Source organism: Alligator mississippiensis, chromosome 2, assembly GCF_030867095.1.
Source record: "Alligator mississippiensis isolate rAllMis1 chromosome 2, rAllMis1, whole genome shotgun sequence".
Taxonomy (NCBI): domain Eukaryota; kingdom Metazoa; phylum Chordata; order Crocodylia; family Alligatoridae; genus Alligator; species Alligator mississippiensis.
The window spans coordinates 167,783,361-167,809,026 of record NC_081825.1 but is presented as its reverse complement, the minus strand read 5'-3'; the positions used below and the strand labels follow the sequence as shown (position 1 = coordinate 167,809,026).

Below are 25,666 nucleotides of genomic sequence, written 5' to 3'. Positions count from 1 at the left end.
ACCCTCACTTCTCGCCCGCCACATCTTTGATGGTGATTAAATATATGGGAGGCTGCCTTACGTCCTCTTGGACACGGTTCGCTGTAATATCTGACCCCGTGGACTACTGGACCCCTTGGGGGTCCTGTTCTATAGTGAGTGCTTCAGGGCACTAGCTTTATGGGCTATGCATGGCTCCAACCACCCCTTTACCACACCCCAAGCCTCGCAGATGGGATAGACGTTGTTCTGTCTTGGCCTTGTAATCTGGCCCCTTGTCTGCCAGGGGCCCTACCTTTTCTGATCTGCGCCTTCTCTGGCGCTAGGGCTCTCCATGGCCCTGTCACGCTCTGTGCCCTCCTCTGGGGCTTCTCACACTGCCGCCCTCTCTCTGGTGCTCGTCTATGATGCCCTCTCTCTCTGGGCCTTCTCCACAATGCTGCCCCCTTCTCTGGGGCTCACCACACCCGCACTGGGGCTTCTCAGCAATGCCCCCTCGCTGGGGCTTCTCAACTGCCCCTCTCTGGGGCTGGGGTCAGTGCACCCTGAATGCTGCGCCCTCACTGGCGCTGGGGTTCCCACACTGCTGTGTGTCCCCTATGAGGCCTCCTCCAACCCCTAGCAGCCTCACCCAAACCACTGGTCACAAACAGCAACACAAACGCAAGACCTTTGGCTATAACTTAAACTGAAGCCGCCCGGCTATAACCTCATTCCAGCCTACCGGGGATACTTCATCCCGCAGCAGTGTCAGACGCTGCTCCTGCATTCCGGCGTCTCCTCTCTTCCATGAGAGAGAGCTCCTTCCACCTGGGCTGCTGGCAGGGAACTGCTCTGGCCTCAGCCCCTAGGGCTTGTAAGGGAGCCAGGCCCTGCCCCTTTCAGTCAGCTGACCGCTGGCAGGTGTGGGTCTCTTGCTAGCTCCAGTTGCTCTGGCAACCAACAGCTGGGCTCCTTATTCACTGCTAGGGCTCTTTCCCTAGCAGTTTCCCCTCTTTAGGAGCAAGGCACCTCAGTGCTCTGCGACAGAGATTTTTTTAAGTCCCAGAAGAAGGTAAAAATTCCCTGATCTCTTCCCCTCCGTGTTCAAAAGAACATCCCTCTCCCCACCCTTTCCATTCCCCCTTCCCCTTCTTGATGCTTCTTTTGTCCTGGAGGTGAGGGGAGTCTCTGTCCCGCTCCAGCTAGCTTGCATGGGGGCTGAGCCCATCCTGGGACAATGGCAGTGGTGGTGGTAGTGGCTGGGCTGGTTCTCCCTCCCTGCTTGGTCCATTTGGGTATTCCCCAAGAAGAGAGGGAACCTCCTTACCTGCCACAGCCACTGTCCCAGGCTAAGCCTAGCCTCTGCACATCCTGGTTGGAGTGGTGCTGGAGCTCCTCTCACTGCCAGACAGTGGCAGCCAGTGGGGGAACAGGGTGAAATTTTTCCCTTCTTTAGGCACTTTATAAAGTCCCTGACTGCTGCTCCTGTGGTAGTCTGTTCACCCCAGTGCAGGTGAGGGGTGACTGAGAGTGGGGAGTATAGCCACTCTTGCAGCAGCAGTCACTCTTCCTGTACCCCCTTTTCAGAATCCTGGATCTGCTTATCGTCTCTTGCACTAGTGTAAAGTCATATAAAATACCATATTTGTGATTTGCTGGCCTTTTACATGCACTCTGTTCTGGGTCAATGAATGGACAAGGTGCTGATTCACCCAACAATGGTGAATCACTAGGCCCTGGAGCAGTAGGTTGTGCCACCTATCCCCATGGCAATTAGTAGCTTCCTCTGCAGAGAATCCCATTGAATTTAGAATGAGAGGGGAGGTACAGCCTGACACAAAGAGGTCCAAATATGGGAATCTGAGCAAGGCTGAGAATGGTCTAGGACTCCAAAACTTTGGGCCAGAAACAAGGTGGTGGTGAGGGGGGACAAAAAATTTTTTTCTCCTTGTTTCTGGCCCAGGGGGGAGAAAAAAATAAGAAGCCTGGTGGCAAGGAGGAGACAGCCAGGAAAGAGAGAGAGACAGAAACCTGGGAACTTGGGGCTGGAAACTGAAGCAGACAGCTGAGATATTGGGGGCGGGAGGCAGATAAGTGGTAGCAAGGAGGAGACAGCCAGGAAAGAAACTGAGGCAGAAACCTGATTGCTCAGGGGAAAAGGCAGTGGGGATAAGACAGCAGCAAACAAACAGGGGGTTTGGAGGCAGAGCGGAGCTCAGGACAGGTGTTGGAGGTGGTCGTGAGCCAGAAGCAGGAGAGAGAGAAATGAGACAGAAGTCAGAGGGGCGAGGAGCAAAGATTGGAGCAGGGCTGAACCATAGTAGGGCAAAACCCAACTCAGGGGTCCGAATAACAGTTTTATTAAACAGACAACATGCTACACAGCCCTGTGAAGTTATTGGTTTGCACGCATGCACAGACTCACAATGGCAGCAGGAGAAAGAGACTCAGTGGAAGGGTTGGAGTCCAGGTAGGGAAGAGAAGCAGAGTCCAAGTCCTTGGTTGAAGAGAGGGTGGGGGGTGATAGCTACCTATCCAGGCAGGAAAGGGGTCCTTGTCCAGTAGGTGTTGTCCAGAGCGGGGTCACTGGTAGGGCCTTTGGGTGGATAGGTAGTGTGGCATGGTGCTAGTCCAGATGGAGAGGGTGTCCCAATGAGTCAGTCTTCACTACCTCTTTTATGGGGCAGACTACCTCTGATCTCCTATGGGGAGGGCCTGTCCAGGCAAGGTCAGTGCTGTTCCAGAGGGCTCTCAAGTGAGGTGATGCTCTCTCCTACTTTGGGGGTCTTCAAGAGGAAGCTGGACAGATATTTGGCTGGGGTGATATGATCCCGGCACCCGTTCCTGCCTGGGGCAGGGGGTCGGACCTGATGATCTGTTTAGGTCCCTTCTGACCCTAAGTACTATGATACTATGATGTCCTGTTCCCTGCAGCCAGAGATGAAAGTGTCTTTATCCTCTTTATAATTGCCTTTCAGATATTTGAAGAATTCTTTCAAATTTTCCATCACTGTTTCCCTTTCAGACTATATCCCGTATTTACTTGAATCCAAGACAAAACTCCCCCTCCCCCCCATTCAACGTAGCCCGGAGGGGGGAGCAACTTGTCTTGGATTTGAGTACAAGACAAGAGGGGAAGGGGAAAGGTGACTGCTGCAACTCTGACTCTAGCCCCAAGCCCAGGTTTGGACCAGAGTCAGAGCTGCAGCAGCCACCTGTTCCCTGCAGCCTCTCACCCACCCTGCCACCCCCTGCACTGCGTACTGTCAAGCATGGTCTCTGGCTCAATTCCCTCCCAGGCACGGAGCACATGGTATGGGCCCTGCCCAGCTATGCAGTAGTGGTGGTGGCTGCTGCAGCCCCAGATCCCTGCTGCATGTCTGGACAGGGGCCGGGGATTCTATGTGCTCCGTGCCCTCGGAGGGAGTGAAACCAGAACTGTACTCAACAGTAAGCAGTTTGGTGGAGGGAAAGGGGGGCAGAGGCCGTGGGGAAAAGGTTGGGGGCAGAGGCTGTGGGGGAGCAGGTAGGAGGCAGAGGCTGAGTGGAACAGGTTGAGGGTAGAGCCTGTGGGGAGGAGGTGGGGAGCAGAGGCTGCAGGGAGGGGCAGAGGCCGGGAGGGCAGGTGGCAAGGGGTGCAGTCACCATGAGGTGCAGGCTGCAGAGGGGCAAGTGGGGGGATGGGGGCAGAAGGGGCCACCTGCTTTCCCCGCCGTATGCCCTTTTGCTGCTGTTTTCCATGTTGTAGCAGTGAGATTATATACCTGGAAAATTATAACAAATTGAGGAGTTGTCTTAAATTGAAAGTCATCTTGGATTTGGGGAAATGTGGTAATCCTTGCTCTTTCAGCTTTTCCTCATAAGTCATACTTCCTGTAAAATGGGCGGACGAGAACCTGATGATGTTTAACACTGAAAAATGCAAGGTTCTTCACCTTGGGAAGAAAAACATGCAGCATGCTTATAGACTCATCAGTGCTACACTGGCTAGCACTACGGGCGACAGTAGTGCTTGGGGGTCATGATGACACTTGGGGGTCATGATTGACCACAAGATGAACATGAGCCTTCAATGTGATGCGGCAGCTAGAAAAGCGAGCAAAACGCTGGCTTGCATCCATAGATGCTTCTCAATCGAATCCCAGGATGTCATTCTCCCATTGTACTCGGCCTTGGTGAGGCCGCAGCCGGAGTACTGCATCCAGTTTTGGGCTCCACAATTCAACAAGGATGTGGAGAAGCTTAAGAGAGTGCAGAGGAGGGCCACGCACGTGATCAAACGTCAGGAAAACAGACCTTATGATGAGAGGCTGAGAGCCATGGGACTCTTCAGCTTGGAAAAGCGGAGGCTTAGGGGTGATCTGGTAGTCACCTATAAGTTTATTAGGGGTGCTTACCAGGATCTGGGGGAACGTCTGTTCACCAGAGCGCCCCAAGGGCTGACAAGGTCAAATGGTCACAAACTCCTCCATGACTGTTTCAGGCTGGACACAAGGAAGAACTTCTTTACTGTCCAAGCCCCCAAGGTTTGGAATAGACTGCTGCCAGTGGTGGTTCAAGCACCTACTTTGAATGCCTTCAAGAGACATTTGGATGTTTATCTTGCTGGGATCCTATGACCCCAGCTGACTTCTTGCCCCTGGGGCAGGGGGCTGGACTCGATGATCTTCTGAGGTCCCTTCCAGCCCTAATGTCTATGAAATCTTTGAAATTGTTTGGTTTTTTTATACTGCAGAAAATGTCTTACATTATTGGGACCAAACATACCAGGAGAGGTACTAAAGCTGCTGGTGATGGTAGTGGTGTAATGCTGGTTTGTAAAGCAGGTTCAGGCATAGGGATACAGGGCTCCTATACACATGCAGGGAGCTGGTGTTTTGGAGCAGACTTGATTAATCAAGTCTGCTGGAGCATGGAAATTAATTTGCCTCAACAGACTCTAGTGTCACATGTATCAGCGTCTCCATGCTGAAAAATGGTGGCAGGACACTTTGAACTAAAGCTTGTTTGATGAGCTTTAGTTCAAAGTGCCCTGCCGCCATTTTTTGGCATGGGGGACACTGATGCACATGATGCTTGGGCACTTTTAATTCACATGTCTTGCCCCTGCATTCCTTCCAGACCATGTGCAAAGATATTATTGATTATTTTTTCTGTAACTGCTCTGCTCAGCTGGTAAGGGAATTTTCTCTGCTTATGCTGTGATTGGTTACTTTTATGGCCATTCTTGTTTGCGATGCAGTTAGGATTTGGTGCCAGAGTTGTCGAATCAGTGATGTATTTGCATTACCTGTTGTTGACTGATGTTCTTCATATGACAACTTCAGAAGGCTGGGGAGGAGTATTTCATGGAACTTGCTAGTTCTATACTGTTCTGAACCACCAAGTTGTATATTGGCTGATTTGGGAAGGGGTTACCTGCCAATATGCATCTGGAACTGTTGCTCTCCCTCGTATTCTTTCTTCATCATCCTGGATTCGCTTTTTGGCCCCAGATAATTTCCCCTCTTTCTTCCTTATTTAAATTAAATGCAACTCAAAGCTGGATAAGGAATTGTGCATCCTGTTTACTAGAGGTACTACCGTTTGTCCAGTGACAGGGGTGAATGCTGTTCAGAGGTTTTCCTCCATGTTTTCTCTCTTTTGCCATGCAGTTTGAGGCTCATGCATGGGCTGTCTTGAATGCTTGTGCTTTCATGCCAACCCATGCAGATGGCATGTATTCAGGGTTCAAATTATGGGGGAGCTTGTGGGGCTGAGTCCCCCCATAAGAGATGAGAACCCCCCCTGTAAGATTTGAAAATTATAACCTGGGGGGATCCTCTGGTTTTATTAGGGCATAACAATGGGCAGACCATTTTTTTGCAGACCCCCCACAAGAGTCAAAGTGTAATTCGAAATCTGCATGTATCCTTCTCACAAGCTGATCAGACTGGTACATTGACAAATTGCGATTGCAGCTCAGAGAACCTCTTGAGATATGGTCATCCCACCCCGTGGGCAAAATAGAAATGAATCCTGCCTGCAGGCAGGAGGATAGAGACATTTCTGTCAGTGCAAGTACAACTGGTTTTGTCTGAGAGGACCAAGAAGGTAGGGTATACATTAAATCCGGTTAATGCTTCTGAAATCATTAGCAGGACTCCATACATGAGGATCATCAGGAAACTGGGGCATAAGTGTTTTGTCCCACTGCCAAGGGTCCAAGCCTCAAACCAGGAACAAGCCAAAACCAGGACCAGAAGAAGAGCCAAGGGCCAAGGCTTCCTGTACAGACCGAGACATGGACAGTCTGCAGACCTGGTCCAGGAGACCAACTAAGGTCAGGAGCAAGGGACAGCATGTGTTACTCAGCCTGTCTCCTGCAGGAATCTGAAGTCTTTAAAAAACTGTGAGCCACTCCCAGGAGCAAGACCTCAGACACAGTTGCGGAGGCTAATGTTCAGCTCTTGTCAATAACCTCACCCATCAAGGAGCCAGTCAAAGGACCCTGACCAGGACTTCACTTTGAGAGCTTCATCCTTACATTCTTGGCATGCATGAACTATAAAAACAAACATCATTTTGTAATGTATTTTCATTGTTTAAAAACTCCATCCACCTCAATCCATAGAACAACCATCTCCTGGAAATGCACAGGGAAGAAAGAAGTGGGGCTGGATGAGATTTTAGTTCTAGGCCCATGAATAACATTGGAGGAATGGAAAAAAAATCCTCCCCTTGCGCTGTTCTTAAGAAGGAAAGGGAAAAACAAAAAAGAGATATTACATACTGGTTTTAGATTTTGCTTGACTTTATAAATTCTTCTTGTATGAGGGCAATGAGCACAGCAAACAGGTAGACAGACAGGTCCGTTAGGCTTGAAGCATAAGGTGTACACAGTGTTCCGTGAATCAGAGACAGTTTGCTTGGCAGCTGAGATGACTTCAGGCTTAAAACATTATCACTTGTAGATATCAATTCTTTCAATACTAATCCTGACTGTTTGCTATGATATCACAGTGGTAATTGTTGGACTCAGCTTTCCTGTGTGTTTCTGATTAGAGGATACAAACTCTTCTGCTCAAAAGACCTGTTGCTTGAGCTGCTGTGCCTGTTTGTAGGATGCAACAGGACATGACACAGATCTTGAAATGGGTAGAGTGAGGTGTTTGCTGTATGCTTTATGATGGGTTGGCCTATAGGTCAGATCCAGCCCACTGAGTGATTGCATCCAGCCTGTGGAGCTTGGATGTCAGTGGTAACTTGGTGGTAGGGAGGAATAGAGTAGAAGTATAAGAGGGTGTGGGTATGTGTGGGTAACAGGGGCACTGGTGCCAATCTAGAGGGTTTGCCCCTAGGTCCCCACCGCCTGCTGCAGTGCAGCTCACTCTGGCACAACTCTTTTCACTGTCCTGCTCTGTGCATCCTGCATCTTTGCCTGCTCCCGCCCCAGCCTTCCCAGCTCTTTATGCTGCCGTATCACTGCTTTTGCCACTGAATTTGTCACTTGCAGCAATTGGTGAGGACAGGAATCAGTGATGAGGGATAAAAGGCACCAACATTGGTGGTTGTGGTGATGGGGGAGGGAGGTGGTTGCTTTGACACTTTAGCTTTATAATTCTCTAGCTCAAGGAGGGGCAGTGTTTTTTTTATGCATGTCTCCATCTTCCTTTCACATTTCATGGCTTGGTACATTTTTTTTTGTGATCAGATTTCATCCCAACTAATAAATATCAGGATTTAAATTTGGAATTCAAACATACTTCTACACCTGTCTGTATTAAGAGGGATGAAATGTGATCAGGATGAGAACCCATTTTCAATATCTGGAGCAATACTTTTGGTATAGATTCATGATATTTTCAGAAGAAGGATGACGACTCACTTGACATGGGACTGGAAACCCTTTCATTAGTTGTACAGGCTGCCTTGCTGTTGCAACACTAAAACAAAAACATACTTCTTCAGTTTCTGTAATGAATCAAGATTTACTCTTTCCAATATTTTCATGGAACTGAAATATTTGTATCCTTCAAAAGTATTTGTAAAACTCAAATGAAAAAGGAAACAGACTTAAAAAATATCACTGTCAGGAAAGGGCTACCTATCTAAGTGAGCCTTAAAAATCCAACTGGTTTATAATCTTATAAAAATAAAGTTCATAATCCAATTTAAAAGATTATGGATGTGCCACAACAGAAGTTGGTGCTTTCACTGTCTCCTGTCTAGTATTATCAACTACTCCTTCACCTATTTATTTTTTTAGATACTTAGCTAAAATGCATTTGGATTTTTTGGGGATGCTTTGGAATAGGTGGGTACTTTATTACTTCTGAATTAACAGCAAAATACCAAGGGAGTTCTACAGTCTAGTTATGTGAGTAGCAGAGTAAAGCGTTGTGATTATATTGTGATTATATGTTTAAGGTAATACAGGTTTAATAATAAACTTAAGCTCCTCTATGTCACAGGAGTTCCTTTAGATGCTTTTAGCTTGAGCACAGAAGTCTGTACTTGATACCATTTTAAAGAGATATAGTGATAGGTGATTTAATAACTTCAGGTTGTTCTCATTCTTTGCTCTTCAAGCACTACATTCACAGTAATCATTCTTTGTCTTGCAGTTAATAGCTCACTATTTAATGAGACAACAGAGCCAACATCTACCTGGTTGACTAGATCCTCTGCTGAGATGGTAAGTGAGACTGAAGGTAGGCATTGGGAATGCCATTTTCAATACTGCTCAGTCCCTGTGGTTGAAACAGATGGGTGTCCCTCCACTGCTTGCCATCTCCAAAAAAGTGAGGGAGGGATTAAAAGTTAATAACAAATAAAGGAGAAACTTTTAAGTAATACCCTAGACCCATTTAAAATTGGAGAAAGGAAATCAGCACTCTTTATTTTTTATATAAGCCATCTGTCCCAAATCCTAGTGGGGAAAATACTATTTACTATCACCATGTTTAGTGTTTACCCAGTTTTGCTTTGGAAATTGGTGACTTTCAATTAACTGCTGTTTGTGATCATGACCTTCCAGTATATTAACATGGATAATATTTGCAAGGTTGAACTTCAGTGCAACTTCCTATCTCAGACTTTCATAACTGTGATAATGTAGATCCAGGCATTTACAACTGGTTTTTAATTTAAATGTACCTCTGAATAGGTACATTTAAATTAGGGGTCCTCATTGGCATTTGCAAACCTATGTTGTAATTTGCATACGGAGAAGTTCATTTCTTTCAGCAGCATTTAGCCACCAGCCATTAGCTCATCTTCACTGTTACATTAAATGTACTGCAGTTCTGCATACCCCCAAAATCTGAATCTCTGGGTATGGACAGAAGAATATATAGAGCACTTAAAATTCTGCCTTTTTGAAGTGTTTTTAATTTGTAGTGCTTCAGTAGTATATACCTCAATCGCCTGCCAGCCAAAGTGTCACTTGTGAAGTGCTTCAAAGCTATCCTTGATTCAGTTCTACCTGGTTTGTAGCACTATAGCACTGTGCTATGGGCACTGTGGTACCTCGGTCTGTTCTAGTTTTATAGTGCTTTAGAGTCATTTGCAGCACTATAAATGTTATCCTTTATTACAACTCACAAGATATGTACAGACTTAAATAATTTTGACTGCAGGATTTCAAGTTTGATGTATTTTAATTGTCCATCTTAAAATGCATATGGAGGACAAAGATCAAGTTATCTTTTCTGTCTCTTAAGTGCCTCATGCTTCTCTCTGGTGTTAGAGCAATAGTTAAATAACAGATCTGGTCACATTCGAATCCTCACAAAATCACCTGTTGCCCAATGAGAAGTGTGATGGTGTTGCTTATCCCTGTGATGGAAAACTGCTCACGACTTCCTGAAAGCAGGCCCCATTCTTGCAGGCTAATTTCTGGAGGTTGACATTTTTTCCCAGGAAGTCAGTGAGTCATCTCAAGGTTTGGAGGGAATCTTCCTGCACAGATCAGATGGGGTCAGTGTGGAAGAGATATTAATGGGGACCCTGTGCTCATTCTGCCTTTACAAGCTCCTTTCCCCCCATTTTTGTGTTAATTAGCTATAGTTAGCAGTAAGCTTGCAAGATTTACACAGGGGAGCAAACTTTTGGAAGAGGGACAAAAACCTGAAAGGTTCTGGCTTGGAGAATCTTGCTGTTCTGGTCAGTCATTCAAATTGTTAAACTGGGGGCTAGGAAGGAATTTTTTTTCCTACGTCAGATTGGCAGTGTGCGTGTGCGTATCTGGATTTGGAAGATTTATTGTGTAAACTATTGCATGTGAATGCAGGGGGATGACTGAAGAGACCCTTTTCAGTCCTATATTCCTTTCAAAACCAAAAAGGAAAAGAAATGGAACCTTATGGTTTCAAATCTCTGTTCCTGAATAGAAAATGAATTGTGGTTTAAAACAGGAAATGTTACGTGGAAAAGCTGAGCTGCCAGCTGAGCTTTCATTATTATTACTGTTTGTGTTTCAGTAGCAGGGAGAACTCCCAACTGAGATAGTCGCTGCTGAAGTGAACACTGCACATATGCAGAGTAAGAGAGAAAGAAAAAGTAGCTCTAAAAAGCTTGATACCCAAGATATATAGAGGTTGGGAGGTGAAGTCACTTGGCCATAGTGACATGGCTGGTCTTATGGAAGAGAGATTACATATCTGGGGTCTCATCCAGTTCCCCTATACACTGTCCCATACTATCTAGTGTTTCATTTACTGATCTTTGGTTCTGTTGCTTTGCTGGTAGGCTGTCAGTGTGGATATGACCTTGGGTGCAAGTGTGTGCAGAGATACCTGATCAAGCTCCAGAACCAGAAGCCATGTCAGTTTTGTGCCCATCCTAATGAGGTCTGCTGAGCAGGCGCAACAGTATGCTAATGCAGTTATACTGCTTCTGTGTCTGGAGCCAAGATGTGCAGAGCTGGCTCTGCACAGTATGCCTTTGCACCAGGCAGACTCCAGTGCCTGAGCTAACATGGTCACAGCTTGCTTGGCTTATTGCCATGATGTACCATTTGGACAAAGCTTGTGGCTCCTCAGCAACTGAGTTTAATTCATTTGGTAGGACTGGAAATTAGCTCTTAATTGTTCAGCTTCTATTTGCAGAAGATGTGGCTTTTAGAAGTGATCCCTCAACCAGCGAACTGATACCAACAATCAAAGGCTCTTAAGGCTGCCTGTCAGGGAAAGAGTGTCAGCTGCCACTTCTGTTTCATTAACAAGAACAACTCTTCTTGTTTCTGGATTCTGCATCTGAGTATGCAGCTTGAGACAAAGACAGAGAAGTGGGAAATGTGTAAGAGGGAGAAAAGCAATGAACTAATTTTGAAACTAGTTCAATCCAATGAACAAGCCAATTAAAATAACAAAGCAGATCATATTTCTAACTAGGCTGTTGCAGGATGAGTTCCCCACAGCATGAAATATCTTCCCCACACCTGCTAAGCCCCAACTTGTCATATCCTTACCCCAGCTTGAAGGGCTGGACAGAAAGCCCTCAATGCTGATCATCACCTCTTCCTCCTTCTCTGCCTGCTATAAGAGAGATGTGAGACCATGTCCTGAGCATGCTGCTTCAGTAGAACTGCCAATCTGGGGAGAGAGATGCAGGGCCCACGTTTCTGTTGCATGTGACAGTGTAGGTCAGTGGCCTTCTGACAGGAGGCTGTCCCAAGGGCCTGTTTTTCATGATATTTCCTAAAACATCAAGATACCTTTATAGGATTAACGACAAAACAAATTGTTAGGGGCATACAAAGATGCCCTTAACAATGGTAAGGACAGTTCTATGATAGATTCTGCTAGAGAGTTGCCTAGGGACTCCAAATGTGCTGAGTATTAGTATGTACTGTGACAAAGTGAAATAGCTTCAGGGTGCTGCTCATAGCTGACATCCCACTACATAGGAAATGACATGTCTCATCAATCCACTTGTGCTGAACTCTTGCTGAGGTGTTTCTGCTGAAATCCAGCCATGGTGGGAAAACATCCTGTGGTCTAGGTGCTGTGTTTCTAGTGCTTCGCAGCCTGCCTAACCTCCATCTCAAAACTGGAAAAGAGAGCCTCTCAACAATGCATCCTGATTTGGGGGCAAAGGCCAGTGCAAATGGTTAGAAAAATTGTCTATTTTAAATCCATGCACTGGCTCTGCTTCTTTGAAGAACAGGAGCCCTTTTGTATAGCTGTTTCAAAGTGGCAGCCAGACAAATGATTTAAGTAATAGCAAATGCTTCTGCAGACAATCTTTTGCCTTATTCTGATGCAGTGTTAATGAGATAAAGCTCTAGGGGGATATCCATTTGGTTTCTGTCAGGTCTTTGATAACCCAAATCCTTTAACTGTTCAGTGAGCACTGGATAGTGTGCATTTATGCAGCTAATCAAGTCCATGAACCTAGTTATTTATTTGTTGTTGAATATGCATTCAAAAGTGGTGCAGAGGGAGGTAAACACAGATCCTCAGTTATTTAGGTAACACCCTGGGTTAAAAGTGTGTACCTACTAACTACCTACCCTGAAGTTAGTAGTCAGAGCAGATCTGAAGAAATCCAGTTGATGGGTGACAAATTCTGCTTCTTGCTGCCATAGAGAGAAAAAATTGCTGAGAAAGCAAATTTGGCAACAACACCTTGTCAGTTGAGGACAGTGTCTTTTTTCCTTCCCCCATTAATGTCAGCAAAATCATGCCTTGGTTCAGCTACAGCTTTCTGGATTCACAAAAATTGCTGAGGAGGCTGAAATTTGATGTGAGCAGCTTCCCAGCGTAACTTGATCAGCTTTCAATGTTTCATGGCATACCAGATATATATTAGTGTATATGCATCATATAGGAGATACTAGGTGACGCTCATCACGGTTGTATGTATTTATACCCACCAGCCGTCAGTAAGTAGCCCTCAGTTTTAATGCATACCGAGGCTTCTAGTAAAACTTAACTGACCTCTTAGTTCACTATTCCACTTCTAAGCAACTGATTTTTGTGGGCTGCTAAAGGGAACATTAACCTATTGTGGATCATGTTCCAGTTGGAACGTTCCCATGCTTGCTGTTGCAATAAGAAATGCCTACATTTTCTATAACTAAAAATTAGCAGGAGACTGGAGCGCAGATGTAGACAACTGAAACCTTTAATTATTATATTTTTTTTATTTTACCGGATTCTGAGTGGACTGATTCCCATTCTGACAGCTTTCACTACACATGCTGGGAAGAGAATCACAAGCTTATTCTAATGCTCTATGTGCACATTTATATTCCTTTCTCTCTGTTTCATACATTGGGCAGGTTGCCTGATGAGACCTGATACAGAGTCAGAAAGGAGAACTGTGTTTTGCATCCTTGCCCTTTGCAACTTAGCATGAACAGTGGGATATACACTTTGTGGTAAGAGTGTGATGGTATTTTCTGTATATCGTGCAGTCAACAAAGTCTGGTAACCTGAAGTCTTACAATGCCTTATTTACTCCAATCCAAGATGAGGGGTTTTTATTTCTTCCCATTTCCCCATTTTCTCCATCTTCAGCTCTGGTTCCAACTCTGACCTGGTTCCAACTCTGACCTGGAGCCACAGCTGCTGCCTGTCCCCACACTGTCTCAGCTCCTGTGCCTGGTCCCTGCCCCTGGGCCCCTCTGGCTCCCTACCAGCCTCTTCCCTCATCTCCCCCTGCTACAGTCTCTTTCCACCCCTGTACATCCCCAGTGGTGGCCCCTCACCTATGCCCCCAATTCTGCCTCCCCCATCCCCATCCCTACTACCTCCCCTACCAGCTGTCCCCCCACTGCCTTCCCCCTGCCTCTACTTTTCTCACTACAGCAATGGTGGGGATGAATTTAAGGTGACCCTCCAATTATTAGATTCTATATATGGAAAATAAATTTATAATTTATATTACATTTATAATTTATAACAAATTTATAATTTTTCAATGTATCTAATTATGGGGGGGTGGATCATTTTAAATTCAGGGTTGTTGTGGATTCTCATAAATATGGTAAATATATAGAAGGGATCCAGGACTGAATTGTAGCCTTGTGTTCAAGGAGTGTGTGAGGGCCAGCTTGGCCAGCTTGGCTTAACAGTAGAACTCTTCTTGTTTGGCAGTCCGTCTCAGTCGAGGACGATTGTGTTCCATGCTTGTCTTATCTATGTGTCTCAAGATGGCTGATGAGGCCTATCTGGGATTGACAGACCCTACTGCAGCTTGAATGTGTTTTCGTGTGGGGTGGATGGCACTGGATTCTTGATTTGGTCCATGACACACTATTTCTGCTGCTCCTGCTTTTCCATCCCCTGTTACTGTCTTGAGGTTTCAGAGTACTGAGATCCCTTAACAGACTTTTCCTCCATTTGGGGCGGTTCTGGGCAATACTCTCTAATTAGTTGACATCGATGTTGCATTTTTTAAAGTTGGTCTTGAGGACATCCCTGAAGCACTTTCTCTGCCCTCCTCTTTAGCATATGCCTTGGCTGAGCTGGGAGAATAAAACTTGCTTCAGGAGTCTAATCATTGCATCAATATGCATGGTGTTTGCTTGCAAGAGGATGCTAACATTGGTGAGTCTGTCTTCCCACTGGATTCAGAGAATCTTCTGGAGGCAGCTGGTACTTTTCCAACAACTTGATATCTCCTGTACATTGTCTATGTCTCAGCTCCGTACAGTAAGGTGGGGATCATGACTGCTTGATAAGCCATGAACTTGGTTTTGGATCTGATGTCGCAGTCTTCAAGCATCCGTTTCTTCAGAGATACAAAGGCTGCCTTTGCACATTTGATGCAGTGTTGGATTTCTTCATCAATGTCAGCCTTCTGTGAGTGATGACTTCCGAGGTACGGGCAATACTCAGAGTTCTCCACAGTCTCACCATGGATCTCGATTACTGGAACTGGGGACTGTTCATTAGGATCTTGTTGGTGGAGGACCTTAGTCTTCCAAATGTTAAGTCTGAGTCCCATTTTTTTGTATGCCTTGGTAAAGACATTGACAATTGCATGAAAGTTTGCTTCCTAATGCGCACATGCTACAGAATCAGCAAACTGGAGCTCAATGATTGTGGTCAGCTTGGTCTTGGTTTTGGCTCAGGGTTGGCTGAGGTTAAACAGCTTACCATCCATTTGGTAGTTTAGCTCCAGTCTGGCTGGAAGCTTGTTGGTGGTCTGATATAGGATCATGGGAAAGAATATTGAGAAGAGTGTTGGAGTGATGATGTAGCCTTGCTTAACTCCCATTTTAACCTCAAAGGGATCTGTGATAGATTCATTACTGAGAACCACTGCTTGCATACAGTCATAGAGCAGGCAGAGAATAGTGACAAATTTTGGTGGGCATTTGTACTTCAGAAGGATCCTCCAAAACACTTCTCAGCTGACAGAATTGAAAGCTTTTGTGAGGTTAAAGAAGGCCATGTAGGGATGCTTATGTTGTTCCTGGTATTTCTCCTGCAGCTGATGAGCTGTTAAGAGGCACAACTGACATGATCTTGATACTCTAAACCCAAACTGAGCTTCTAGGAGTAACTCTTCAGCAAGTGGAAGGAGATGGTTCAGGAAGGTTCTTGCAATGGTCTTTCATGGGGTGGACAGCAAGGCAATCTCTCTATAGTTTCCACAGTTGGACTTGTCACCTTTCTTGAAGATTGTCACAGTCATGGCAGTCTTGGCAATCTGAGGTTGTTTGGGATTCCTTCATCATTCCAGATCCTGAAGATGAAGTTATGAAGCTATGATGTGAGCTCCTCTCCTCCCTGCTTGAATATTTCTATGGGGATTCCATCTGTTCCAGATGCCTTATCATTGTTCATCTGCTTGATGGCTTTCCATATCTTGTCAAAGGTTGGAGGGATTCCAGGATCATCTCTGACTGGGTGTTGCAAGAGGGAGCTGAGGTCACTCTCATCAACAACAGAGTCTCTTTTTGAGAAGGTCTTCAAAATGCTTCTTCCAATGGGCGTTGATGGCTCCCCTTTCCTTGATCATGTTTCCTCCGTTCTTAGGTCTCAAGGGAGTAGTTCCTAAGTGCTCAGACCATAGATGGCTTTTGTGGAACTGAAGAAATGGCACATATCATGGATGTCAGTGAGATGTTGAATCTCCTTAGCTTTGTCTTTCCACAATTTATTCTTCATATCACAGTTCCTCCTTTGGACCTCTGCCTCGGCTTGTTGGTGATTCAGTTTCTTTTGCTTGGAGTTGGTGTCATTTTGCCAAGTACAAAAGGCCTTGCACTTGTTATTGATCAGCTCTTGGATCTCCCAGTTATTCTCATGAAACCAGTCTTGATGTTTTCTGGTAGAGAATACAAATGTCTCTTCATAGGCACTGGTGACACTGGCTTTGAGGGCTATGCAAATTCTGATGACATTCTCCCATTGTTGTTGATTGGAACTTACCAATTTTTCATTGAGGCACTGGTGGAAGAGGTCTCTTTTGCTTGGGTCCTCGAGTCCTTCAATGCTGACCTGCCATTGGCATTGCTTCTCTTGCAGCCATTGTTTGGGAGCCAGTTTGAGTGATCTAACTGAGTGGATGAGTCAGTGATCAGTGCAGCAATCATCAGCTCCCAGCATAGCTCAGGTGATGTGTACATCTTTGTGATCCCAGGCATGGATGACAAGAATCAATCAGGTATCAATGCTTAGATCATGGGTGTTGCCGTGATGTCTTGTACCTGTTTTTCTGGCAGAACAGAGTGTTGGTGATGGTGAGTCCATGATCTGCACATTTGGTCAAGAGGAGGAGTTGACCTTTCCTACTCCTTCCTTGTTGATGGTTCCATTCCAGAGGTTAGAATACCTTCCAATTCTGGCATTGGAATCACCAAGAAGAGTAAGTCCACCTCCCTCCAGAATGTCAGAAAGGATTTGGTTAAGTTGGTGTCAAATTCCTCCTTGGTTTCATTGGTGACATCAAGAGTCAAGGTGTAGATGCTGATGACTGTAGCATATTGAGTCTCTGCCCATTTAAGACGGAGAGCCATGAGGTGCTCACTAAGTTTGATAGGGAACTGATTGAGTTGGTTTATGAGTTCATTCTTAATGGCAATACCAACTCTGTGAAGTCGGCATTCTCCTTCCTGTTTACCCTTTCAGAAGAAGGTATAGTTCCTCCATGTTTTTTGACCTGCCGATCTCCTGCTTGCTGGGTCTTGCTCAATGGAGCTACATTGGTGTAGTGTCCCCTGAGTTCTTGGGCCACAATTGCAGTGTGGCACTCTGGATATTGACTATTAGGGTTGTCAGTGGTTCCAAGTCCTGAAAATGATGGTGTCTCTTTGCTGGTATTTTTTACCTCAGTAATGGTAATCTGATCTCACTGGATACAGCTATCTAGTCAGGAAGAAGGTAGAAAGGCTATGTTTAGGGTACTTTTTCTAGTCTCCTCCTCATGTGGCATGAGCAGACTGGATCCTGAAGAGGGCTGCTCAGTCATAGTTACAACTGCCAAATCACACTCCTGTTGCATCCACGTGCTAGAAGACCTTGTAACAGCAGCCTTCATGCCAGTTCATGACTAGGAGTTTACAGACCTCACAATCCTGCTCCCGTCTCCATTAGCTGGTCACCAAAGGACTTGAGGAATGTGCTAGAAAAACTGTTTTCATGGAAGATGCCTGTGCTTGACTTCTTTTATCATGGAGAAGCTGCTGCACATCAGCTTCTACATGGCTCTTAACAGAACAGGAGACCAGGACAACTGGGGATCTCATTCAACTGCAGCCTTCATCTGCCTTCACAGCTATTGAGAGTCTTAACCTCCAGCAGTCCACCTGCAGTGAAGAGCTGTACTGCTGTCCATCATGTCCACAGGTGGCAGATGGTGCAGTGACTTTCAGGGAAGGTTAGCTGTGAAATAAGCAGGGGTAACTCTGATGAATAAGCAGTCATGGACCAAACAGTGGCAGCACCACCAGAATGTGGTGAGGACACCAGCTGGCAATGCTTTCCTTTTGAAAAGCCACATATATCCTTTGGTGGTGCTTTGACATGGTGAGTAGGGGTCACCACTATAAAGTCTGCCCAGCCCCCAGCCATGGGTCTTCAAGTCCAACAGTAGAACTGCAACTTATCTGAATTAATTATACTTCAGTAGCTCATTAATTTTCTGCCCAGGCCAATAAAAACTGAGAACAGTATGAAGGAAAGGTTCATAATTCAGTTACCGAGAGACCAGTGCTACTCTGCAATGCAACCCACAGCTGCTCTGACACAGTAGCCTTTTACTGTTCAAATGCACCAAGAAGTCTCAGGGCCTGCTCTGAGCAGGAGCCCAGGGACTCTCTTACTGAAAGGCTACTGTTGTACCTTATGTAGTAGGAGTGGAGTTTGATAGGAGTGGGTGGCGGGAGAACGGACTGAGCAAGAGACAACAAAATCCAGGGTTGAGGTCCAGTCTCAGGCCAACCTATACAACTGGGTTCTGCACCAGGCTAGCCAGTAAGTAAAGCCTAACCTGTGTTGGTCAGTACAGAGGAAAGCTGAATCATAGTAAATTAGGGTTGGAAAGGACCTTAGGAGGTCTAGTCCAACCCTCTGATCAAAGCAGGACCATCCACAACTAGATCATTCTAATGAAGGCTTTGTCTAGTTGAGTCTTAAAAATCTCCAAGGATGGAATTCCCACAACCTCTCCCAGTAATCTACTCCAGTGCTTTACTACCCTGCTAGTGAGAAAGTAACTTAAACTTCCCATGCTGCAATTTGAGACCATTGCTCCTTGTTCTGTTATCTGCCACCACTGAGAACATTGCAGCTCCATTCTTTCTTTAACTATCCTTCAAGTATTTGAAGGCCACTATTAAATCTCTTCTCAGTTTTTTCTTTTCTCCAGACTTCTCTTTTCCAACTTGACAGTGATTGTTAGTGGATGTAGGAGCAGGGGTTCAATCTCCTACCCCTGTGGAAAAAGATATAGATGAAGTGACGGTGTTTGTTTTATTAGTTGGTATCAACAGTGTACATTGTGTGTGGGGAAAAAAACCTGTTGGAGAAGATTTCTTCACCTCCTGGGTAACTGCAAGGAGCTATGCAAAGTGACTGTAGCACAAGGTTTCATTTCTACTTAATCCATATTAGAGAGCTCAGAATTTGTCTTGCTGTTTAATTAATGCATACCCTTTTGACTTCCCAGTTGATGTTCCCCTGCTACCCAGTCAATGGCCTTATATTGGTGCACACACCTGCAGAGATTCATATCCTTTGGTTGTAGCTTGGTAGCAGAGGATTCTCCATTTCAGTTGCTATTTTCATGAATTAACATAACAGATCTCAGCTTCATGAGATGTTTTCTTTCCCCTTTAGTTCAACAGTACTATTGACTGGTCATCTCTGGCAAAGGAGGAGTGTTTGAAATATGGAGGACAGCTTGTAGGCAATAACTGCAAATATGTACCTGATATCAGCCTCATGTCTTTTATCCTCTTCTTTGGTACCTACACCTGCTCTATGGCCCTGAAGAAATTCAAGACCAGTCACTATTTCCCAACCACTGTAAGTATCTCTGTTCCTTACACAGGTGTATTTTCTTATTCCTCTAGAGTGCGTACAGTACTGTAACCCTGTCTGCAAATCTTCCTTTTGTTATACCTGCAGCACAGAGGGGCAAAGGTTTTTACAAGTTTACGCACTGAGGGCATTCTCTTTTTGTTGAAAGAAGATATGCCTTTCAAAATACTACTGAGCTTAGGCAAGTAACAGAATTTCTTACAATTCAGCTCTACAATTTATGGAGGACACATGTAAGACAGAAAAAGAGCTGAAAGTTTTGTCTGGGATATCTAGTGGTAGTAAAGCTAAACATAGACAAGGCTTTTGAGCTGATCTTTACTATTCTACTGTTTGCTGGTACATGTCTCCTCAACCCTTTTGCTTCAAGCATCAAGAATTCACCAGTACAGATAACTGAACCAACAGCATTCTCAAATAGCCATTTTCAATGCCCTGGTAGTGCTATTTCCCTCCACATAGATAGATAATATGGTGATCCACAGTGTCCTGTGTGGTATGCATAAACACACAAATACAAATTGCCTTATCAAATGGCACAGAGGTGCAGTCAATACATGATCTAACAGTTTTCCTAAATAAAATGAAGTTATTTGTACAGCATTAAGAAGTCTTCTGTCTCCTAATTCCCTATAAACCTATTGATTCATTCAGCTCTCTGTCTTCAGAGGAAAACCTGGAAGCCTCACAAATGTTAAGGTTGCCAACTTTGAATGATCAAAAAAGTCAGTGTAAAGGTTAGGTAGATAGTATTAACTTAGCTGCAGTGCACTTCCTGAATATTTCATGGTATACATGTATTAGCCCTAATTCCATTTACTCCTGTAGAGTCTGATCTAAAATGCATTGCAGTCAATGGAGATCTTCCCATTGATTTAAACTGGCTGTGTACCAGGCTTGCAGCCAACTCATACAGAGCCAAGGTGGATCAACAAAAGCTGCTTGTTTTGTCTTCCCAGCTACACCTGTCATAACAGTTGAAGGCAAGGGAACACATGGAAAAAGTCCTACCCCAGTTCTCCACAGTTTGCAATGTATGGGATGGTGACATCTGCCTTTGGCAAGATCCAGCCTTTCCTAATTTCACAAGAGCTAAGACTGAAAAGAAAATAGACATGCTAGTTTCAGGTTCCTCTCTGTAACAAAACAGGTTTTTGCTGAGAATGTCTGCCGTGGCATTCTGCCTGCACTAGAATTTAGGATAGGCTGACGTTTACAGTGATGTAACATTAGAAGGGAACTTTTTATTCTTTTTAATGAAAAGAAAACAAATTTCACTCAGGCTGGAATGTAGCTTGATTTTCTTGTACCTATGTGACCCGTACTTCAAAAAGGATGTAGAGAAGCTTGAGAGAGTCCAAAGGAGGGCCACATGCATGATTAGAGGCCTAGAGACCAGGTCATATGAGGAAAAGCTGAAAAATTTGGGACTGTTCAGCCTGGAGAAGAGAAGACTCAGAGGGGACTTCGTGGCAGCCTATAAGTATATCAAGGGCATACATCAGGGCTTGGGGGAGCATTTATTCACTAAGGCCCCCCAGGAGAGGACAAAAAATAATGGGCACAAACTGATTGAAGATTGCTTCAGGCTAAACATAAGGAAAAACTTCTTTACCAGTTGTGTGCTGAGGGTTTGGAACAGGTTCCTTCCAGAGGTGCTACAGTCATTCACCCTGGCAATCTTCAAAAAACATCTTGATGCCCATTTTGCCAGGGTCATCTGATCCCAGCAGTCTTCCTGCCCATGTGCAGAGGGGGTGGACCCGATGATCTGTAAGGTCCCTTCCAGCCCCTAACAACTATGAAACTATGAAACCCTGAGGAGCCCAACAGAAGCAATTCTGAGAAGGTTACACAAAAGGATAAAAAATTGGACCAAAATTTGTCTAGCTAGATTTTGGAGATCAGATTCTCAGGTGGATCAAGTGGTCATAGTTCCATTGGCTTCAGTGGAGTTACTGAAGTGCATGCAGATCAAGCATTTGTCTTCATTTTCTTTTCACTTCAGTGGCTTGTTTTGTTTGTTGCTTTAATGCCATAAAGAAGAATTGAGTAGTGTTAAAGATTCCTACTGAATCTGAATTGAAAATGCCATTGGATTCATTTTTTAGGTTCCTGTCTCAGATTTCCTTGTCTTTGCTTACGGTCTGATATGACATCTTCATTGCTATATTGTGTTTATAGTTAAACATTAAATATCCCATTTTTATTGCAAATCAAATCATATTTAAGAAAATGAGTCAGTTTTTCTACCCGTCTTTGTTTTTACCTCTGGGATATTTGGATTTTTTCTTCTTATAGTGCCAACTCTTGGGAATCTTGTCATTGCATGAGAATCCTGGCTTTCACAGTGTCTAGACATGATGGCAGCAGAGAAATGCATGAAAACATGAACCCAAAAGAACCAGAAACCAGGAAGCAAAAGAGCCTCAAATTCATTATTTTGTTAAAATCTTATGATTTTTGAGACTGATTCATAATTTTTGAATATCCATCATTGACAGTGTTGGGAGTAGATTATGAAAACCTTGTCAATTAGTGTGAGCATACAAGTCAGTGTGAATAGGATGGCTTTTAAAAAAAAATACATATGCTTATAAAAGCCTCACCTTGTTGATAATTATTCTTGAAGTCTCAAAGGACTTTTAAACTACTTTTCAACATATACACATGCACACAAATCTGATTGGCAGCAAGGCAAACCCACATATTTCAGATGAACCTGTTTATTGGCTCAGTTCCCAACAGTGTTTGAAAATGTCACAGAAGTACTGTCTGTAACTTGGTTGCACTAATAATTCAACACACAGGTCTAGTCCTTCAATCTAAAAAGAAGTGGCTGCAAGTCTTAGTGCTTGCAAAGTCACTGTTGAAATGCACAGAACCTATTCAACTATGTTGATTAGGTTTTATTTTTTTAATCAAATTTATATAGAATAATAGAAAATTAGAGTTGGAAGGGACCTCAGGGGATCATCTAGTCCAACCCTCTGCTCAAAACAGGACCATCCACAATTATATCATCCCAGCCAAGGCTTTGTCTAGCTGGATCTTAAAAACCTCAAAGGCTGGAGATTCTACCACCTGTCTCGGCAGCCTGTTCCACTGCTTTACTATCCTTCTGGTGAGAAAGTTTGTCCTATATCTAACTTAAACTTCCCTAGCTGCATTTGTATGTTCTTGTAGTTTATGCTAGTCAAGGCTTAACAAACACCATTGTCTTCTGCAGTATTTCCACCTCTTTGATGGGACCATTACACATTTACTGATGGTACAAATAAATACACGGATAATTAAAGTTTGGTAAGCTACATCTTGAGAGCTGGAGGTTCTTGGTAGCTCTCTCACGGTCAGACCCTTTCTGTGTGTGCTTGTTTTGGTCTCAGTGAAACCACTGGCAATTTCAGCATGTTCTCTTCCATGTTGAAACAAGACAATATGTTGGCAAAGAAATGACTTCCCCCTTTAAGAGGTGGAAGCAAGTTATAGTATCATAACTGGTCATTCAGGTTATGGAGTCACAGGCAGCCAGAACATGATGCTAGCTGCACTACTCTTTGGAGTGCCATTAACTACAGAAACTGGTGTGTCTTAAGCACACTGGTCCCAATACATCAGTAGACTTGGAAGGATCTTTGACTTTTTGACTGGGCAAATAAGAGAAGATTAATGCAAGGTCTTCCTTGAATCTTGCAGCATCCATACAGGATGAAAGCAATAGTGAAGCTAGGCAAAGTGATGAGTGCTTGTCAGATTTGGCAACTGGAGTAAGTTTTTTGGGGACCACCTGGCTTTTTGCTATCTCGTAGTTGCACCCAGTGAAGCAATTTATAATTAAATAACCTTATCCCTTCTGAAATAGAGCAATCCAGGATACATGTTGTATTTCTTTACCTATTTTCCCTTCTTCCCCTCAATCTTGCTTCTCCTTTTTAATTATGTGTATAATTTTCATTTGAAGCGATTGGAGTATTTTTTATAAAGAGCAAAATAATTTCCTCCCTCTCCTGGGCAGAATATCATTAAGGAGAGTCAGTGTTACAGTCACTCAGGCCCTTATGCATGTCCTTAAGCACCGTTCCAGAATAGGGCTGCACATAAGCATGTGCCTAAGTTCTTTCTCAAATCTGACCCTGCAGCTGCACTTTAAGGCCACACATAAATTGTTTGGTCCTGTCCTGTAGGATACACAGAAAAGCCTCTCTCCCCCAAAGCAGAATGCTGTGAAGCTTGTCAGCCTGCTTACTTGCACCCTTACAAAATACCTGTAGGACTGCAGGGCCAGAGTAACATTAACTCGTTGTGCAATGAAACTGAAGAACTGATGGATAGATATCCAGACAAAACCTACAATCAGCTTATTGAAGCCTTTTTTGGAAAAGAAGCTGGTCTAAGTTGGACAATCCATTTCCTGTCTGCTGGAGGTTATGCCTTACCTGGCAGCACTTGAATGTGAGCTGCAATGTTCTGGGATCCTCTCACAAGACTCTTCTCTTAAATTTGAACTCTATGTGTTGGGTTGTGCATCAGGCTGAATAGGAGGAGGCACATAGTCTGAAGAGGGACTGGATGTGTTGCTTGAAAGGCAGCATAGCTCATTTATTTCATTCAAGCATGTGGAAGTTATTTATTGTTGCATTTTTTCCTTTTTGAAATTATTGGCCTTTTGGAAAGCAGTGCCAGATGCATTCCATATGAAGACAGTGTCCCTCAACCTTATTAATCCTAGCTGCTAGCTTGTATCTAACACTGACAGCTGACAAATGACATCAACAGCATTACCAGTAAAGGCCTTACTGTGTATTAATCTCCATGAATATCTTGCATCTCATTTAGAAAGCTGCTTGGAGATCCGCAAAGGAAATCTCTCACCACTCTGTCTTCCAGTGTGTCTTATCTAAGAAAGCCTCTGGCTAAACAAAAGACCATTTTCCTTGACAAGTTTGTATTGTAGCTTTTTCAGAACCAGTTCCAAAGTAAGTAGTCATCTGTGTTGGGGATTGTTGGCTACTGCAAAACAGAAGAATATCAGTAAGACAGCTTGGGAAAATTCTTGTGGCAGTTGTCCACAAAAGAAGTTTTCTTGTTTCCTGGGGATTATTTTTGCAGTTCTAGTTAGGCTTAATTGTTTGACTTTCAGACAGTGTAATAAAGTATCAGATCACATTTAAAATATGACATCAGACTACAAAGTGCACCATTGTTTCTATGGCAAGGGAAATGCGGGAGCATCACATTGGAACCAAAGCACAAACAGAATGGTTGTTCCTACAGTGTACTAGCTATTGTTGTTCTGTCTTTTGTTTCAGGCCAGGAAGCTCATCAGTGACTTTGCCATTATCTTGTCCATTCTGATTTTCTGTGGAATAGATGCTCTGGTAGGTGTGGATACACCAAAACTAATTGTGCCAAGTGAATTTAAGGTATGTTTAAGGTCTTTTCTGAAAAGGCCACCATCACTTTATTTTATGTCTTGTGTAAAGTTTGTCTGTCTCCTGGTATTAAATTGTCAGTTACCTAAGAAAGTAAGCTCTCCAGAAAGGATTAGTTTTCTCAGACAGCTACAGATATATTTGTTTAGATGTGCAAATTGATATCCTTTCCCTTAACTTCATTTCAGTTGGTACAAATTGTCTTCTACTCAATCCTGCTGATAAATATTTTAACAGACAGCCTAGTACTTCTGCCCAGATAATGCTGAGCTGTATCACTCCCTGATTTCAGCAGGACAGATACTTGTTCTACTTACTGTCATTGGTAGTCCACATGTGGTCCCACTGGTTTTAGTGGAACTGAGCGAATATGTCCATGAATGTGAGAAAAAGTCTCCACAGCCTGGACCTATAGACTACTATAGTGTACAGTAGCTACTACCAGAGCTGACCCTAGGGATGTGCAGGGCCTGGGGCATATCAGCCTGTGCGGTGGTGGGAAGGGGAGTGGGTGGAGTGTGAAGCCAGTGGCGCATGACGGCTGTGCGGAGTGGTGGCACCTGCACCCTTGGCACGTACCAATGTCTGCAGGGCCTGTATGGCACTATTCATGGGGCCTGGGGCAGTTGCCCTGATTTGCCATCCCCATCCCCCCATCAACGAGTGGATCTGGCTACTACTCACCATGAGCAAAGGTTGCAAGATATGACCCTTTATATCAGGTCTTCATTTTTCATTGATGTTTACAGGTGTCCAGGATTAAGCCCTCAGCAGTCTTCTATTAGCCAGTTT

The 25,666-nt window shown here is 44.3% G+C and overlaps 1 protein-coding gene across 2 annotated transcripts in view; it reads left to right on the top strand.

Moving 5' to 3' along the window:
- SLC4A4 (solute carrier family 4 member 4) overlaps positions 1–25,666 on the top strand; it is a 320,050-nt gene that overhangs the window by 264,010 nt on the left and 30,374 nt on the right. For both annotated transcript variants that reach the window (XM_019493526.2, XM_014607383.3), the window contains exons 15-17: positions 8,568–8,638; positions 19,239–19,427; positions 24,752–24,865. In XM_019493526.2, the coding sequence (XP_019349071.1) occupies positions 8,568–8,638; positions 19,239–19,427; positions 24,752–24,865 (374 nt within the window). The remainder of the gene's footprint in view (positions 1–8,567; positions 8,639–19,238; positions 19,428–24,751; positions 24,866–25,666) is intronic.